This window comes from Mesoplodon mirus (genome assembly GCF_964341445.2).
Source record: "Mesoplodon mirus genome assembly, chromosome: 1".
Taxonomy (NCBI): Eukaryota; Metazoa; Chordata; class Mammalia; order Artiodactyla; family Ziphiidae; genus Mesoplodon; species Mesoplodon mirus.
The window spans coordinates 84,001,388-84,021,536 of NC_138976.1; the positions used below are offsets into that span (position 1 = coordinate 84,001,388).

General features: G+C 43.9%; 1 protein-coding gene across 4 annotated transcripts in view; it reads right to left on the reverse strand.

The window, feature by feature from the left end:
* PRUNE2 (prune homolog 2 with BCH domain) overlaps window positions 1-20,149 on the reverse strand; it is a 270,984-nt gene that overhangs the window by 77,784 nt on the left and 173,051 nt on the right. For all 4 annotated transcript variants that reach the window (XM_082614415.1, XM_082614414.1, XM_082614413.1 and 1 more), the window contains exons 8-9: window positions 12,174-18,753; window positions 11,078-11,840 (exon numbers count right to left, since the gene is read on the reverse strand). In XM_082614415.1, the coding sequence (XP_082470541.1) occupies window positions 11,078-11,840; window positions 12,174-18,753 (7,343 nt within the window). The remainder of the gene's footprint in view (window positions 1-11,077; window positions 11,841-12,173; window positions 18,754-20,149) is intronic.

Genomic DNA, 20,149 nt, shown 5'->3' on the forward strand with positions numbered 1-20,149 from the left:
CTATAAATATTACCTAACTCTCACATATTAGAGAAACCCCCTGGCTTATACAAGTTATTCCGAAGAAGAGAAGAAAAGGAAGGCTCCCTAGTTTGTTTTATGGTGTCAGTACAACTTTGACTCCTAAACCAGACAAGAGCTGTGTGATGAAGGAAAATCATAGGCCAGTCTCAATTAGGAAAATCTAAATTATTTCCCATGGTAGAGGGAAACTGAATACTGCACTAAAGTTTCTAAAATTCACCCATCTAAATGACTTCACTGTCCCTCTTTCAATTTATATTTGACTTTAAGTTACAACTTCAGTATAAATGCTGTTTAAGGTAGTCTGGGATATAAAGATGTATAAGCCTCAAGTGGCTTACATCCAGATAGGTTAAGAGAATCTCTAGTAAATATAACAGGCAGAATGTGAGGATGGCCACAAAAAGTACAATGAGATTCAGGAGATGGAGGGATTCCTTCTGTTTGATAAGACTGGAGAATGTTTTAGGAAGGAACAGACATTTGGTCTGGGTCTTAAGTGAAGAGTGGAATTTCAATATGCAGGAAACAAGATGGAGGAGCAAGGAATTAGAAGAGGTGCCAAGATAAGAGCAAAGAGGCAAGAAAATAAAAAAGTCTCTTCAGGGGAAACGTGAACATTTCTATGAAGAGGATACATGTGCTTATTTATACTTCCACTTTAAGACAAAGCTGGTAGATATATAAAAACCCACTACCACCATATGACTTAAAAATAGCTGGGAAAGGGCCTCCCTGGTGGCGCAGTGGTTGAGAGTCCGCCTGCCGATGCAGGGGATACGGGTTCGTGCCCCGGTCTGGGAGGATCCCATATGCCGCGGAGCGGCTGGGCCCGTGAGCCATGGCCGCTGGGCCTGCGCATCCGGAGCCTGTGCTCCGCAACGGGAGAGGCCACAACAGTGAGAGGCCCGCATACCGCAAAGAAAAAAAAAAAAATAGCTGGGAAAAAAAAAAAGAGTGACAGGATCACAACACGAAATTAAGACTTAGAGTAATACAATAAAATACAAATTCCGGAATTCTATACATTTGATACTAGTAAGTGATAAACTTGGCTGTGAAACATAAAATTCCAAGGAGTCAACTCAAAGGGATAAACATGGTCAATTACATAAATGTTATTAAATAAAGTCACATTATTTAACTAATAGTCAAGATGGAGATTGGATTGGATTTGCTTATGAGAGCACAGACATTCTGATTAGAAAATCATGGTCTCAGTAATATCCTTAGCATAGAGATGAGTTTCACTGGGCTGACCTAATGTTTTCCATTAAGATAAACCAATGACCTACAACAAAAACAAAACAGAATAAAGAAGCTGTGTGGGATCCTCTGCAACATGGTACAGGTACATAGTTCTCTGCTGCCTGGGCTTAATCCAGGGCACATTTTGGAACATGTAAAGGACCATTTGCATTACATATTTTTCACTCAATCTACCATAAATTCTGATTCTCAGTTGATCAACATTTCAGATAGTTTAAGGGAGTGAATTAAAAATTTTACTCCCTGGAAGTTGGACAGCGCATGTAAATCAGTGGAGTGAGAACACACCCTCACACCATGCACAAAAGTAAACTCAAAATGGCTTAAGAACTTAAACATAAAACATGACTCCATAAAACTCCTAGAGGAGAACATAGCAAAACATTCTCTGACATAAATCCTACCAGTGTTTTCTTAGGTCAGTCTCTCAAGGCAATAGAAATAAAAACAAAAATAAACAAATGGGACCTAATCAAACTTATGAGCTTTTGCACAGCAAAGGAAACCACAGACAAAATTGAAAGACAACCTACAGACTGGGAGAAAATATTTGCAAATGATATGCCTGACAAGGGCTTAACTTCCAAAATATACAAACAACTCATACAACTCAATAACAAAAAAACAAACAACCCAATCAGAAAATGGACAGAAGACCTAAATAGACATTTCTCCAAAGACATACAGATGGTCAATAGGCACATGAAAAGATGCTCCACATCGCTAATTATCAGAGAAATGCAAATCAAAACTACAATGAGGTACCACCTCACACCAGTCATTAAAAAGTCTACAAATAACAAATGCCGTAGAGGGTGTGGAGAAGAGGGAACCCTCCTACACTGTTGGTGGGAATGTAAGTTGGTGCAGCCACTATGGAAAACAGTACGGAGGTTCCTCAGAAAACTAAAAATAGAGTTACCGTATGATCCAGCAGTACCACTCCTGGGCATGTATCTGGACAAAACTGTAATTCGAAAAGATACATGCACCCCTATGTTCATAGCAGCATTATTCACAATAGCCAAGACATGGAAATAATCTAAATGTCCATCGACAAGTGAATGGGTAAAGAAGATGTGGTACATATATACAATGGAATACTACTCAGCCATAAAAAGAAATGAAATAATGCCATTTACAGCAACATGGATGGACCTAGAGATTATCGTACTAAGTGAAGTAAGTCAGAAAGAGAAAGACAAATACCATATGATATCACTTATATGTGGAATCTAAAACATGACACAAATGAACTTATCTATGAAACAGAAACGGACTCACAGATATAGAGAACAGACTTGCGGTTGCCAAGGGGGAGAGATCGATTTGGCATTTGGGATTAGCAGATACAAACTATTATATAGAGAATGAATAAACAAGGCCCTACTGTATAGCACAGGGAACTATATTCAATATCCCGTGCTAAACCATAATAGAAAAGAATATTTTTTAAAAAGAGCATGCACATATATATAACTGAATCACTTTGCTGTTCAGCAGAAATTAACATTGTAAATCAACTACACTTCAATAAAATAAATTAAAAAATTAAAACTTAAAAACAAATTTACTCCCCAGCCATTACCTAGAACCAAACTCTCTTATGTTGAAAAATTTTAAAAAGCCACATCCTTTAACCAACAGTTAAAATGGAGGGAAGGTGACATTCTAATTTCCTCCGTTGGTATAGCTTGGATTTCTACAAAGGGTGACCCAATCTTAGATTGCATTTTTGACAGCCTTTGTTCTAAAGGAACTCTCATATGTATCTGAAAAACAGATTGGAGATCCTCCAGTGCACTGGAGGAGTACTTAACGAATCCTGTATGTTTATATAACTCAGTCCACTTTTCAGAACCTGAGCTTCCATCACTCTCCAGTTAAGCCAGCGGTGCTGCCTACCTTCTGTTTGCTTCCTCAGGTCCACTTTCCTACTTTTTCCACATTGCTCTCCTCCCTGGGAGGCTCCCTCACCTCACCCTCTAAATTCCTCTTCGTTTTAACCAATGAGGGCCCCTGGCGGGAGATCAGAGGAGGAAGGAAGGAGGCTTCCTTCCTGTGGGAAGGCCTCAGGCTGACTATGTCCCTCAATAGTAGGTCACAGCTCCTTGTAGGATGGCCCTTTCTAGCCAAAATTCTCATTCTGGGTTCTGGGAATCACCACCTCCCCTCATCCCCTGAGGCCTAGGAATAACAGCTGTTCTGTGACTGTTCCTGGGTTATCACACTATTCCTTGTGAGTTCCTCACAAGTTGCCACCATCTTTGTAAATACTCCCTTTCTTAAATATTTCTCCAGTTACCCTTATTCGAACGTGTCAGCTCTTTCCTGCTGGGTTCCTGATACGCTAGTACATCTTGCTTTCAAAAGCCATGACTTCTTATCTTCCTCAAATGCCATCAGTTTTCATAAAGGTCTTTTTTTTTTCTCACATCAGTTTTGACGTTTCGCTATTCCAGCTGGAGAAGTACCTTGGATTTTTCCTCAAGCTAGAAGCCAACACAGTACAAAAGGGCTCCTCTGTGGGTGCTCCTCCCACAAGACAGCTGAGTTGTACCACCTCGTCTCGGTGTGCGTGGCTTTTTCTCACTATAAAATTCCTCACCGCAAACAAACACCATATCTATAGATATGCAGAAAACTTAAATGTACATTGAGAGGCCTGATTCCCTCGCCTCCCACTGGCCTCCAGCCACTGGAGCTGGTCCCACACATCACAGATGGGGAGCAGCTTACTGACACAGCAGGAGCCGTCATGGATTTGCTGAGGTGGGAAATGCGTGTCCAAGCGTGAAAAGAATTCAGTAGGTCACATGACAGTGTGAAAGTCAGAGGTGAGTTCTGACTCAGTTATTCTCAAAATCTCTCTTTGGGGGCTTCCCTGGTGGCTCAGTGGTTGAGAGTCCACCTGCCGATGCAGGGGACGCGGGTTCGTGCCCCGGTCCGGGAAGATCCCACATGCCGCAGAGCGGCTGGGCCCGTGAGCCATGGCCGCTGAGCCTGCGTGTCCAGAGCCTGTGCTCCACAACGGGAGAGGCCACAACAGCGAGAGGCCCGCGTACCGCAAAAAAAAAAAAAAAAAAAAAAAAAAAATCTCTCTTTGGGAAACTTTGGCTATTGAACTTGATGTACTTTTACATGGGACAATGGGAGACCAGGAATAAACACATCAACCTACAGAAGTTCAAAAAAATTATCTGTCTAATTGACAAGCACTGGGCTAGAAGAGAGAAGACTTAAGTTCAAGTCCCAATTTTACCACTTTCTCATTTCTGGATGATATTAAACAGCTCACTTATTGAGTCAGTTTGTTCACCTATGAAATGGGATAATAATACTTGCCATGTCTATCTCAAATGGAAATTGGATGGACCCAAGAACATAACATATTTGTCTATCTGCCAGCACTTATTGGAAGCCTGCTCTGGGAAGGACTGGCCAGAGGCGCAGAGGCGGCTGGGGTGGGAGTGGGATGGGAGTGGGGAGAGACACCAAAATAGGCTCTTTTGGGGAAAAAAAAAAAAAGATTTAAGTCCTGAATTAAAGTAACAATTTAAAGGACTTTTGATGATACTTAATTATCAGCACCTAGTCACCAAATATAATGCACCAAATGATAAAATATTATTACAAAAGTAAATGAACACAGAGTCAGTGCCAAGTTTGGTCTTCCAGGTTTGGTTCAGGGCAAAGCCAGAAAACAGTGAATAAACAAGGGAACACTGTAGTTTACAGAGTATCAATTTACCTTGGAGAAAGGGCAAATGTTTGGAACTGGGATAGAGCCCATTCAAACAGCAAAACTGAGAGGGGCGGGTAGTGTGTGCTCAAAGAGTGTGATTCTTCTGACAGCCCAAATATATCATTACCCAGCCTCGAGAGAAGAAGTCAAAAGATTATCCCTTTACCCGTTTTTCATTTCCAGCATTCACATGGGTGTAAGACCCAATGTACTAACTCCTCAGCCAAAAGTCATAGACAGAAAAAGCTGATTTCAGAAGGTCTCATGAAAAACATAAAAGGATCTTCTAGTGGTGTCACTCACAGGGAGAAAGAAATTCTTTTCCATAGTCTTCTCAGACAGAAAAAAAAAAAAGCCAAAAATTACTAATTTAAAAAGAAAAAAAGAATGCACAGAGATCACCATAAGAAGCAGGTCACGGGGAATATGAAATCTATTGTGTTTAAATGTCATTTTTATTTTAGGGAGTACCAAATAACTCACCTCACAGAAGTAGGAGACAAAGGGATTGACATATACACACTACTATATATAAAATAGATAACTAATAAGAACCTACTGTATAGCACAGGGAACTCTACTCAATACTCTGTAATGGCCTATATGGGAAAAGAATCTAAAAAAGAGTGGATATATGTATATGTATAACTGACTCACTTTGCTGTACACCTGAAACTGACACAACATTGTAAATCAACCGTACTCTAATAAAAAAATTTTGAAAAGATATAGCTCCATAAATATAAGGATTAGGTTACTTCTAAATACTCTGTTTCAAACGTACATGTGACAAGAGCTCCCCCTCCTTTCCATCCCTCTCCCTCCTTCCTCCCCCACCGCCCTCTGCTGCATGTATCTACAAAGGTTGGACAAGTATTGTCAATTTTCTTAGTCCTCTTGGAAATTATTTCCTTCCATCACCCCGTACAGCTGTATCCTTGCCCCACACCTATAGAAAGCCAATATATTTGTATAGCCATGTATTTATATAATTCTGATGGTGAGTTTACAAACGTTAATGGTTCCATGCTCTCTCAGCATGTAGTTCGGGCTTCTGCATATAACCTCTGATAATGTTATGTGGCAACTTGGCTAGGCTATTATGCCCAGTTATTTGGTTAAACACCAATCTAGATGTTGCTGTGAAAGTATTTTTTAGATGTGATTAACACTGAAATCAGAAGACTCTGAGAAAAGCAGATTACCCTCTGGAATGTGGGTGGACCTCGTCCAATCAGTTGAAGGCCTTAAGAGCAAAGTCTGAAAGTTTCCTGAAAAGAAAGGAACTCTCCTCAAACCTGCAACATAGAGACTCTGCCTAAGTTTCCAGCCTGCTGCCCTGCAGAATTCTGACTCAAAACTGCAACAACTCTTGCCTGAGTTTCTAGCCTACTGGCCTGTCCTACAGAATTCAGACTTGCCAGCCTCTAAAACCGTGTGAGCCAATTCCAATTCCTTAAAGCAATTTCCCCTCCCTCCCTCCCTTTTCTCTCTCTCAGACATACATATTTCTCCTGTTGGTTCTGTTTCTCTGGAGAACACTGACTAAAACACAATTACCCTTTCTTCACATGACATTCTTGCAACCATGCCTTCCTTAAAGTAAATACATACATGGTTCTTTGTTTTACGAAAAGTCTGTGTGCTGCAGATGACTCTGTAGATGTTCTCTGTGACCACATAGGAAAGATCAGGCATATGCATCACTGTATGGGGTATTGGCGCGCACTCCTTAGCTGGCAGGTCTACAGCTGGAGGATGACCAAGCTGTTGGCAAAAGCCTCTGGGGAGATTGATCCTAGGGAACTAGAACACAGTGCTGAAGATCTCAAGGGAGATTGTTTATCTCCCAGCACTCATAACAAGTTTTGTTAACAAGAGACAGTAGGTGAGGTACGATGAGAAAAGGTGTCTTTCTAATGCTCCCTCAGATTTTGAGAATATGGCCTACTGCTCTCCAAAACAGTGTGGGAGCTGAGAGGAGGTGTGGCTAGCTGATGTGAGGGCAAGAAGGCAATTTGTAGATAGTGTGTCATCTTGCATATACTATCAGCCTACTTTCATTTTTGAAGACCAGGTTTTAATTTTTTTTTTTCAGGACAGTCTTGATTTTGGTCCTACAATCAGATTATGTATCAGAAGATGTCTCCAGGTTTTTGGTCTGGAGGATATGGCTATCTTATTATCATAATGCTTCTGTGACCACCTTCCTGTCTCCAGGATTTTCTTTATGTTACTCTCCTCAGTTAACTTGGCTGGCCTCTCACCCCCTTTCTCCACCTTTCCAGACTATGAGCTTCCTTTAATGCCTGTCTCAAATTGCAGTTCTCAGGACCGCAGTATGATTTTTGTGGACCTTAGGCACTTTTGCCTTCACAGGCTCCTTCTGTCACTCAAAACAAAACAAAACAAAAACCTAAAAATTTGCTTCACATCTGCATTGGTAGAAAGAAATATAATCCACACCGGAATATAATCCACATAGGAATATAATCACTTTTTCTTTTAATTTTGAAAGAAATTCAAAGCTTCTCATGGGCCTTTTAAAATATCGTGGGCCCTGGGCACTCTGCCTCCTGATGCTGTTGGATGATAAGCCATCCTCGTTCCTCCTCCATAAAAGTATCCTATACAGATGCCTCTCTCTTAACTTATTAACATAGAGAGGCTCAAATTCAAATCCCAGCTTCTTCACTTTCTAACTATAAACCAGAGCAAGTGATTCAAACTTTCTGGACATCAGTTTCCTCTCTTGTGTAATTCTTACCTCATACAGTTGCCATGGTAACGTGAGACCCTGCATATACAACGCTTAGTACCTGGTCCAGAGCAAATGCCCATTAACTGGTAGCTATTTATATTTAACCTGACATTGGTCATCAACTATCTTGATTTAACTATCACACTATTATCTACCTTTTCACTTATGTTTAACTCCCATATTAAACTGTAAACTCCTAGAGGGATGGGACTCAGTTTTAGACCAGCGGTCCTCAAACTACTGTGCATCAGAATACCCTGGAGGAAGTGTTGAAACACAGATGGCTGGGTCCCACCCCAGAGTTCTTGATTCGGTTGCGCAGGTAATATGCCTTTCTAGCAAGTATCCAGGTGATGATGAGGCCTGCTGGTATTAGGGCCCCATTTAGAAAACTACTGTTTTAGGTAACTCTGCACCCTCCCAAAATCTAGCACAGAGAAAAGCTTTCAAATACTTCAGAGTAAATTATTTAGGCAAAAGGTAACACAAAATCCGGCGGGAAAATCTGTCCTCTCCCCCAACTGTGAGAAGATTTCCATTACTTCAGGGGCTGAGCAGAAAGAGATGAGCAAAGAAGTCTCATTAAAAGAAAAGGGGCGGGCTTCCCTGGTGGCGCAGTGGTTGAGAATCTGCCTGCCGGTTCAGGGGAGACGGGTTCGAGCCCTGGTGTGGGAGGATCCCACATGCCGCGGAGCAACTAGGCCTGTGAGCCACAACTACTGAGCCTGCGCGTCTGGAGCCTGGGCTCTGCAACAAGAGAGGCCGCGATAGTCAGAGGCCCGCGCACCACGATGAAGAGTGGCCCCCACTTGCCACAACTAGAGATAGCCCTCGCACAGAAGCGAAGACACAACACAGCAAAAATAATAAATTACTAAACTCCTACCCCCAACATCTTCTTTAAAAAAAAAGAAAAAGAAAAAAAAGAAAAGGGGCTAGTGGCACAATTGAACACTGTCATCTGTTGGGTTTCAGGGGCATGTGCAAAATGCAGACAAGAAGCCAAATAATAGCTCAGCCAACTCGAGGCTGCCTGTGTTCTGAGCTCAATCTATAACAGTGCCGGCAGGGCTGCTGGGATCCATCTGCTACTCTCTTTTTGATAACAGATCTGAGGTCCCTCTGGAAGGAAATAGCTTGACAGGAAGAAAGAAAGATTAGGCCAACTTAAAATGTCTGGATTTATGAAGCTGAACTTGAATATGGCACAGCTTTTAACTCTTTATGGCACTTTGCTAACCTTCAATATACCCCTGCTATGCTTTCTGATTTCTCTGTCCCTTTCATGGAGAAATGTGAATGACAAAGCTCTCCTGGACACTTTCTATTTATACATAAATTAAGGTCACAGGATTCAATAATGAAGGAAGCCTTGAGATCCTCCTGCCCAACGCACCGATTTTATGGATGAGGAAACTTAAGCCTAGGGTTAATCCTAAAATACGTAACTGGTAGTGGTAGAACCAGGCTGGAATCCAGCTTCCTTGACTTGCAGTGGGTATGTAGTGTGTATAGTCCTTTACGCTCCTAAAATGGGTAGGAAAAAGATATCCTAAATGTCCATCAACAGAGGAATGGATAAAGAAGATGTGGTACATATAAACAATGGAATATTACTCAGCCATTAAAAAGAATGAAACAGGGGCTTCCCTGGTGGCGCAGTGGTTGAGAGTCCGCCTGCCGATGCAGGGGACACGGGTTCGTGCCCCGATCCCGGAAGATCCCACATGCCGCGGAGCGGCTGGGCCCGCGAGCCATGGCCGCGGAGCCTGTGTGTCCGGAGCCTGTGCTCCGCAACGGGAGAGGCCACAACAGTGAGAGGCCCGCGTACAGCAAAAAAAAAAAAAAAAAAAAAGAATGAAACAATGCTGTTTGCAGCAACATGGATGGACCTAGGGATTACCATACTAAGTGAGGTAAGTCAGACAAATATCATATGACATCACTTGCATGTGAAATCTAAAAAAAATGATACAAATGAACTTACTTACAAAACAGAAACAGGCTCACAGACTTCGAAAACAAACTTACTAAAGGGGAAATGTCAAGGGGGGGAGGGGATAAATTAGGAGTTTGGGATTAACATATGAACACTACTATATATGAGATAGATAATCAACAAGGTCCTACTGTATAGCACAGGGAACTCTACTCAGTATTCTGTAATTACCAATATGGGAAAAGAATCTGAAAAAGAATGGATATATGTATATGAATAAATGAATCACTTTGCTGTACACCTGAAACTAACACAACATTGTAAATCAACTATACCCCGGGATAAAATAAAAATTAAATTAAAAAAAATGAGTAGGAAAAAGATATCTTTTCTCTACTACATTTTAAGGAGGAAACATGATTTTCTCCTTTACTTAGGTTACTTTTCACAACATGCCCTTTCGTCCCTGGAAGCAGGAGGGCTTTATCAGAGCAACCAACGAGAAATGAACCACTATAAACAGTTTTAGCAGGACCTGGAAACTTGAGGGCAGAGACAGTGTCCATTGGTTACCCAGAAACTTGGCCAGAGCAGATTCTCAAAAACCAAATGGTGAATGAACGAATGAATGTATTTCTGGTTTGATGGTTATTTGCCAATTTTTCAGTCAATTAAGGAATGAATGTTTCACGTTAAGATTTTAAGCCTGCTGTGGATTCTCCTCTTTCTTTATTAGTAAGTTAGATGCTTACATGAAACCACAATCACCTTTTCCATACGATAGGCAGTGTGTCTGCTGGAAAAGTACAGGCTTTGGAGGTGGAAAATTTTGAATCCCAGAGTGTTCACTCTGTTTACTTAATTCTAGGCAAGTTATAGAAACTTTCTGAGCCTCAACTCCCCCCCCCAACCAGGATATGTAAAATAAAGATAATAATACTACTTGAGGGTTTTTGTAAAGATTAAATGAGATAATGTGTGCAGACTGCCTTGCACTATGAATAAATGTGTGTGTCCTCTCCCCTCCAGCACCAACTGCCTATTTAAGGGTAATATAGGTATTGAGTAGGTGAAGTAAGTATAAGTATCAGGAGAGTAAGTATAAGACTTTGGATGGAAACTGAAGGGACTTTTTTTGGCTGAAAAGGTACACAAATCATCATCATCATCATCATTATGGTTACCCAGCAGCTGCTTTTATGGATGATACACTTTGAAATAAATATAAGCAAAGCTCCTATCATCTAGGTATTCTTCACATTCCATAATCCTTCACCATTTCCCCAGTTTCCAATAAAACAGTTTTCAGGAAAAAAAATAAACTGAGCTTTTTGCTTACCCTTTTGTTCTTGGTTTCCTTGTTCTGGGCTCAAGAAACTCTGTCTCCTCCTCCATTTCCGTTTCAGGGATTATGTTTTTCTGAGAAGACTGTGGTGAAAGCATCTCCCATTCACTGTCATGGGTGACAGCCTGCAACATAACTGTATCGGGGCCAGCCCTGCCGTGGTTCAGGCTCTTCCATGATTGGCTGTCCAGGCCAGAGGCTTCCTCTAGTGCTGAAGATTCTAGAGGCTTCATTTCTCCCAGAATCTGCATTTGGGGGCCCTTACCCAAGCTGTGATCAGAGGCTGGCTCCACAGCCTCGCCAGACCATCCAGGCCCTGAGTCCCTAGTCTCCGATGATGGATCACCAACCTCACTACAGCCCAAGACCATCCAACTCTGGTCTTGCCTAGGGCTTTCAAAAGATGATCTCTTACCATCTTTGGAAGACATTCTCTCTGCAGAAAGATGATTTCTTTCACTTAAGGAAGCAGGTTGACGTGTGTCTGGGAACCATGCTAACTGAGTTCCTGGCAGCCCCGTTTCTTCGGAATCTATGTGAAACTCTTCTAATTCCGATGTGATTTCTCTTGCCTCCCAGGCCTCTGGCTCTGGGGGTGAATTTTCTTCGTGCTTTACAAGTATGTAATCCATTAGTGCATGGTGATTTTCATTCTTCTCAGTGTACCTTTCTTCCCCGTATTCCGATTTTATCTGCTCAGGCTCTTTAGTAGGAATTATTTTTTCTTCTTCCAACTCTAATATCCCCTTGCTGGCACCTAGAAGTGGAAGATGAAGGTGAGAAGGAGAGAACAAGGCTTAATTAACACACTGTGTGACTTGTGATCTTTGCAAATGATCTATCTAAAGAGAGAGAGTTTAAAAAACATTTTTATTTTGTAGAGCTGTTTTAATTTTCTCAGACCCTCTCAAGGATACTTATTAGACAAGCGGTAGAAATTACTGCGGTAAGGCAGAACTTGGTTAAGCATGCACTGCAAATGTAGTTAGTTCCTCTACAGCCACATTGGTAGGAAGAATGTGTTTTACAAATGCATTGGCTGAAGGAAAGCAGCAGTTTCTTGAGGGTGGAGGAATGAAAGGTTTCTTACCATTTGGTTGTCCTATGTCTCCACCTGCTGGTAAATCTGAATGATCTGTTTCTACTTCCCAGTCAGCGTTTGATGGAGACAACTCAATGTTGGCGTCGACTCTGACAGGCAAAGGAACTGACTCAGGGTCTTCATGAACATGCAGCACAACCAGTTGGCATTCAGGCTGTCTGTTTGTGGCCTCAGCGTGGTTTTCCTTGTTTCTTTCATCAGGAAGGGCAGAAAGCAATACCTCTGCGGCTTCGCTCCCCAGAGGCTCATTCTCTGGAGTCCCAGCTTCCTCTGTGGTTTCGACACCAGGAGTAGGTTCCGTGAGATAGGACAAATCAAATGGAGGTGTGTAAGGTGCCAGCTCTTGCTTCAGGGCATCTTCCAAGGGAGGGTCACCGCCATAGACAAAGTGTTCAGGCTCTTTCATTAAATCTTCATCAATATTTTGGCCCATGACTTCATACTCAGAATCACCCCACGAGGCTTCAGAGGAACAGATATCTTGCTTCCCTGCCTCCCCATCAAATGGCATTTCAGGATTTCCTTCTGATAATGTCAGTTTACTCACGTCATCTATTGTTCCCGTGGATGTGTTGAGACCTGAGACATCGCTGAAACTGTGGTCAAAGGCAGCTTCGCTGACATCCAGACAAGTGTCCGAGGCTAGCAAAGTATCAGGAACCGTGGCAGGATTCTCAGTAGCAAAAGCTTGCTCACGGTCCGACGGGCCCCCTGCATCGGTCTGATTCTCAGGAGAAAAGTCTTCTGATATCCAAGAGCTGTTGCTATCCACCGTTGGCTCTGGGTGAGTTACACAAGTATCAGTTCCCACGTTTTCAATCACTGGGATTGTTCTGTCAGTGGGTTCCAAAATTGGTGCTGTATCTGGGTTGGCTCCCTTTTCTGATGCTTTTAAACCTGTAATGTTTTCACATTTGTTTATTTCGGAAGGTTCAGGAGAACCTTTGTGAGAGGCAGGTTGAGATGAGTCATTTGTGTTTGCCTGCTCGCCGACTCGAGGCAGCGGAATTGCGTCTTCAGAAGATAGTTCTGAAGTATATGGGACACATTCCTGTGCCGGCTCCCGACTGGCTTCTTCATCTCTCTCTGGCTCAGTGGGATATAACTCACTGGATTCCCCTTCAGGCCCCATCCCAGCACTGATGTGCTGCTTCATCTCTGGCTTTGCTTCATAATCATGACATACATCAGGGCTGTTGGAAGCCTGGGAATTGCTGTCGTGGTCACAGTGAGTCAGTATATCAGGATTCTCACCATCTGTCTTCACACCATAGGGTTGTTTCACATCCATCCACAAGTCGGGTGAAGCTGAGGCCAGCTGCCCACCCTCTTGGAAGTTGCCGTGTAAAATATCTGGAACAAACGCACCTTGGGGGCCCTCACTAGGGGTAGAGTCGTCCCATTCAGAGCCTGACTTCTTTATCAACTGGGTGGAAGAACTGACAGCAGGGAAATCTTCAGAGGCAATGCTTGAATCTGTCATTTCACTGGGGTGTGATTTTTCTTCTCCCCACCAATTTGTTTCTTGACACTCAGGAGTTGATACATTAGATATAACGCATCCATCTTCATCTGTGTGAGTAACTGTTGGGTCTGGCTGATTCCAGACAGACAGCACTGTATTCTGACACTGTTCTTGGGTAAGTATTTCAGAGGTGAGTTTGTCACTGGCAGAAGACATGGTCTGTTCTCTGGAATCCTTGTCTTTAATTTGCTCCAGTATTACAAGCTGGCTAATAAGCTGACCAGCTTCTGGGTCTGGCTGCCTTGGTTGAATGTTCCAAAGTTGCTCGTGGGCATTCTCCCCATTATTATCCAGAAAGTGTGACTCATGTTTATCACTGAAAGGACTGGTACAGTGCGTTTCCAGGGATTCAGTATCACCCTGAATGGGTACTCCCCAGGGACCCACATTTTGGCGTGGTGAGGAATTCAGCTCTAGCACAGCACTTGAGTTAGATGATTCCCCTTCAAATGCCCTCTCAGTTGGTCGCCCTTCCTGTAGGGAGGCATTCCACCACTCCGTGCTCTCAGCTGAGAAGCCAGCCATTTCCAAATTAGAATCATTTTCCTTCTTTCGTTCAGCTTTGGGAGATATTTGCCATATGACATCTCCCGTCCTCCCTGTTTCTGGAGAAGACCTCGTCTCCTTCTCCACTGCTGTAACCTGTACTTCAGTCTCCTTTAGTGGCAAGAAATTCCACTGATCAGGGCTGCTTTGTTGATTGTCACAGATTGGGTTTGACTTGTTCTCATTCTCTGCTGGTTCTGGACTGCCTATAGAGGCAGAACATTCCTCAGACTTGGGATCAGCTGTGGCCAAGGACTTATTAGATTCATTCAATGAATCCCAAGCTCTGAGTTCACTCTGAGCAACCTGGCAAGTGGCTGAATGGATCTCTTTCTCCACTGACTCTTCATCGCCCTCACTATCATCATCAGAACCTGAGCTTGTTGAAATGAACTTGGCGTCCTCTTGCTGCGCAGTTTCAGGAATATCACATTCACTTTTTTCCTGATGGCTAACCACTAGATTTCTTTCCTGATATACATCTAAATATTCAGAATATTTGCCTGTTTCAGGGCTAGACAAAGAGGAAAAGGAATCACCATCTATTGAGTCATTCCAAATCTCTAAATATTTAGGAACATTGTGACCTAAGCTCTTTTCAAACTTGTCCATTCTGTTTTTCTCTAAACCCTTCATTTCGGTAATTACTTCTACTTGACCATCAGTAGTAATTAGCTCAGATTCTTGGTAATTCTGTGTATTCCAATCATCTTGGTTTTCCTTCTGATGCCCAGTATTGGGTCCTTGGTCCCAGGAAGACAATGCAGCCGAAGAGTCATTTAGGTCAGGACTGGATGCACTTGAATGTGTATACTCACTAGAAATACTGTTTCTGTCATCATTTCCTGATAAATTGGCTCCTGGAGGGCTGTTTTCAGTATTCTTAACTTCGAGATTCTTAGTCATCTCAGAACTTGTGCAGTTGACCTGCACATCACTGTCTTTAGGGCCATCCCAAAGGTCAAGTCCTTGGGGACATCCATAAGGTAGGTCTTGGTTCATTCTCTCCGGCTCCGGAATGTTACGTTCTTCAGCTTCCTCCACATCCATTTCAGGTAGAGATACACTTATTGTGGAATTCAGCCTACCTGAAATTTCAGTAGTTTCACCTGAATTACTGTGACTCATGAGGTGCTCTTCACAGGTCTTTTTTGCCTGCAGGTGATCTGTGGACACCTCTGTTTGCACATCACAGGGGTCTGGAGTGTAAGACCCCTTCTCATGCTCTAATACCTCCTGGGGTTCCTCCGTTTGAGGACTGGAAGTGACTGAAAGAGAGCTGATTTTGCCTGATTCATTGGAGATTTCTGGATGATCAGATACAGCTGGGGAAGGGCATTCCTGGCCACTTTGCCCTTTTCCAGAAGCCACTGAGGTTCCATCCATCAGCTCCTCCTCACTGGGGCGCTCCCTATCAGCGGCTCCCTGGGATTCCTTCTCAATTTTCTTTTGTCCATAACTGGGACCCCTCCAGGGATCTGAGCATGCAAAATGCCCTGAATTCTCAAGTCTGGTCACCAAATATGCCATATCACTTGGTGGGGTTCTCCTGCATGGGTCCTGCTTGTCAGGATCAAGTGTTTCTGACTCACTGGCTCCAGAGGCTTCCAGCATGTCTGGGATGTGACTGTCCTGAATTTTTTCGAATGAGCTGGAAGTTTCAGGAGATGATTTGCTTTGTTCTGGATCTGTAACATACGATGGGCCAGGTGACATTAATGACGACATGGCGTTATCTCTCATAACAGAATCCCAAATACTATTCGCGATCAGCTGCCCGCTTTTTTCATTCAGCATGTGAGAGTTGTTGGATGCGGTGTCCAAGCTGTGCTCAGAAGAGGCAGGGAGTTCCCAATCTACCTGATTTGCTTCCTGATACTCCACGCTCCAGGGTTCCACCTGTCTCACTGAAAATCGGGTTTCGGGTTCAGAACCTTCAGCCATGTACCCTTGTGCCTGACCTTCACCGGTGATGGCCACAGCTGCACTGCAGTCATCCCAGTCCAAGTCGTTGTCCATATCTGAGATGGTCGCAGTAGACTGAGTGTCCTCCAGAATCACTCTGTTCCACAAGTCGAGATTGTCGGGGGCCGCCTGGCAGGAGTTAGCGCTGCTGTGCAGAAGTGTGAGCTGTCGGTTTGTTTCATTGTACAGCTGCATCATGCTGGGGTCATCGTAGCTGGACTGGCTGCTTTCCCCGATGTCATCCTCCACAGAGGTGCTCTGCTCATCTGTGGGCTCTGCCTTGAGTAAATCTTTATCTGGGCTGTGAGGGGCATTTATTTCAGAGCTACCATCTGCGGGAGGTGAACCCCACATTTTCAGGTTCCCAGGACCTGAACTAATTCTATTTCTAGGTGGCTGCTTTGGGGACTGAGGAGGCATGTCAGCATCCCCTGAGGTACAGTTAGCATCTTGTGACTCGAAACCTGCCTCTTTAGCAAGTGGCTTGTCTTTGGTTTCTTTTTCGTCTCCAGCAAATGTTGGTGAAGTACAAGAGTCAGAGGTAGAGTAGTTGGTATCTAAGGGGGATGGCACCGAATCTTCCCCTATGTTGGATGCACTGTAATCGGAACATTTATAGGATAAGAAGGAATCTTCCCAAGGTGCTAGGACATCTGACCCTCCTTTCTTGTTACCCTCCTCAAAAAGTTTCCAGGAATCTACATTTTCAAACACCTTCCCGCTAATTTTTGGATCCACAAAACCATTCTGATCATCCTTTACTGGCTTAGAACTATTCCATGCATGATCCAGATCAGATGTGGGATTTCCAGATACAAGAATATCATCCCGGGAGTCATGGTTCTTCTTGCCCCAGATTTCTGGAACTGCTTCACTATTTGCATCACTGGGCGAACTGTCTATGAGGTCTTCTGAAGGGAAAGAAAACCTGCTTTTTGCCATGGCCCACTGGTTTGGGTCCCTCACAGAAGGTGTCTCACCACTCATTGGGTGCAGATTCCAGGTATTTTTCAAAGCTTCGGTGTCATCTTCTTTAGCAAATGCTCTCCAGGCTGGGAATGACGCTGCAGCAGTTGGTTCCCCGTCATCCGTGGGATTTCCCCATGGCTCAGGCATGGCTGTGGGTGAGCGATCAGAACGCCACAAAGCAGCAAAGTCTTCTATCAGGTGGTTTGTTCCCTGAGGAAAAGCATTCGGCAAATGCGAGTTTTCAGGGGACATATCCTGCAAATGCAAGTTTTTCTCATTTTGGTCTTGAATATTATTGCGGCCCAGCCCAGGCTGACCAAATTCTGACTCCCAAGGACTTGACTTTGGGAAGTCGAGAGTCTTGGGGTGAAATATAGAATCTGAGGCTCTCCTATCAACGGGGCTTGGCTTATGATCTTTCCATGACTCGGGGCTCTGGAAGACAGATTCCTGTTCACTAGAACTCCATGCATCTGCAGCGTTTCTAGACTCAATTTCCAAACCACCCCACCAGCTGCTGCACCGTGCCTGGGTTGGAGGTGGCCCAGTGTGACCCGTGGTGACTGTTTTGGGGGTCATATCTTCTGAAGAGAGTAGAGCTGGTTCTTCAGTGGATGGTGAGCTCCCCACAAAGCTATTCATAGGTGTTGGTGGGACCCTCCTTCCAACATTTTCCAGACTTTCTGGTGAAGGAGATTCATCTTCTACAAACCCTGTCAGGCTCAAATTTCTTTCAGAGTTATCACGGGGACTTTCTTGTCTCTGGACAAACTCCTCATCAAATTCCACAAGGCTATCTTTGCCGGTCCCTGACAAAAGAGAACTGGATGAATAATTTGACACGTCCATCCCTATCCCATCAAGTCTCTTAGGCCCCGTGGAGAGCTGTCCTTCTGATGAATCGCTGTTGGGGAAGAAGTCATCTGTTGGGGAGTAGTCTGCAGAATGGGAAGATGGTTGGGACTGCCCAGAAACCATGGGTGCTGGGTCAAAGTTGAAAAGGTCAAAGGATTCACCGTGTTCTCCAGACGGGGCGTGCTCCTCCGCTACTGCCCCTTCAGGGATGGGACTGTAGGAGTCAAATCCTGGGAGGACGCTGTGGTGAGGCCCAGCACCTTCTCCCACTGGACTGTCATCACTGAGGAAAACTGAGCTCTCCTTGGATGAGCGGCTGCTCCTAATGGTGGCCAGCCCGCTATCCGGGCTAACGAGGTCCACGTTGACATCCACCTGGGCCTGGTTAGAATCACTGAGATCGGGAGGGTTTTCCATGAAATTCACGGAGCTGGGCTGTGGCTCTATGTCAGAACCATACAACTCCATAATCCCGGAAGACCCCTGGGAGAGCGGGGCGCTGCCTGCCACTGCTTCTGTGGAGGATGTCCGGCTGTTAGAGGCCATCTCTGGACACCTCCTATTGATGACTTCCTTGACCAGGAGAACCACGTGATCACAAGTCACTGAAGGGTTCTCCTGCTGATACACCAGAATCTCGTCACAGCCACATTCAAAGGGCTCCAGCTCCAGGCGAGGGTTCTGGCACTCTTCCAGTTCACAGCAAATCTGTCGGGGAGGCACAGGGATTTGTGTGAGCACTCAGTTTCTCTTAGCTCTTTGCAATTTGTCTTTCTTAATTTTTTGTAATGTAAAATTAATCTGTGTTCATCTGTCTAGAAAGAAGACAGAGAACTGAGAATTGTATAACATAAAACATGGAAAGTCTCACTTAATATACCACCAATGCTTTCTTTAATCCTACCAAATTGGCTTTTTGTTGAACCCAAAATCATTTAAAACCTTTCCTCAGTGTAACTTAATACCATCTTCCAACAGGAGTAAAATTCAACTTTGCAAAAGCCAGAGATAATGCTGGTTGCTGACAAAACTAGGGGAAAAGTATTGGAATAAGAGAAAATGGGGCAGAAGAAAGGCTCTTGTTGGTAGCAGGCAGCCAGGACCTGCTTTAACCTCTGAAAGCCTCAGAAGGCAAGAGAGAAAGTAGGAAAGAGAAAGCAGCAACCAGGGGCAGCTTTCTCAATGGCACTCAGGCCCCAACTGTCTCTTCCTGCCCCAGGAAGCATCTACACGGGGCCCAGAACAGACAAAGCTGCTTTGGAAGGCAGGGAGATGTGTGATGGTCAGTGTGAGGCCAAAACTGGGCTGTAGCTCTATGATTTTTGGGGGAAATGTTGAAGATATTTTGCACACTGGGCATTTGAAATGGCCCCATAGGATTAGTGGAGGTAATAACAACAACCTCAACAGTAACAACTACAGAGCTCACATAGATAGTGATAATCAATTAACATGTATTGAACGCTTTCATAGGCCAGGCACCGTTCTAAGGGTTTTATGTGCATTATCTCCGTTAATCCTCACAATAATTCTACAAGGTAGGAACTTTTTATCCCCAATTTTCCAGTGAGGAAATAGAGAGACAGGAAGCTTAAATAACTTGACCAACAACACACAGCTAACAAGTGATGGAGCCACATTTTGAACTCAGGCAGTCCAGCTGCAAAGGCTGACCCTTAACCAGCTGAGACCACATGGCCAAAGAAGGATTCCTCTAGAGCAGTCTTGACTTTGTGTTGCTCAAGATCTCAAGGAGATGTCTCTTGGGCAAATGGGTGGGGAGGGTTGGGATGGGGACCGAGGAGAGACAGGGTGGAGTCAACTCAAGGGCTTCTAACCTCTTCATACACTCTTCTACTTCTGTCTGTTTTAGATTAACCAATTTCTAGATTGATTTGCTACAAAAAGTGATTTGCAAACCACTGTATTGGAGGCTTAGGAGACCTAAGTCCTGTCCCTAGGAAACCAGTGACCAAAGATAAAATTCAGCTTTGAAACTCAGTGCAGAGCAAAGCACTAAAAAAGCCACAGGCTGGTGATGCAATTCACAGATGTATGTGGGTCAGAAGGGTACCAAAAGCATCTGAAGCAGGAGAAGGGGGCT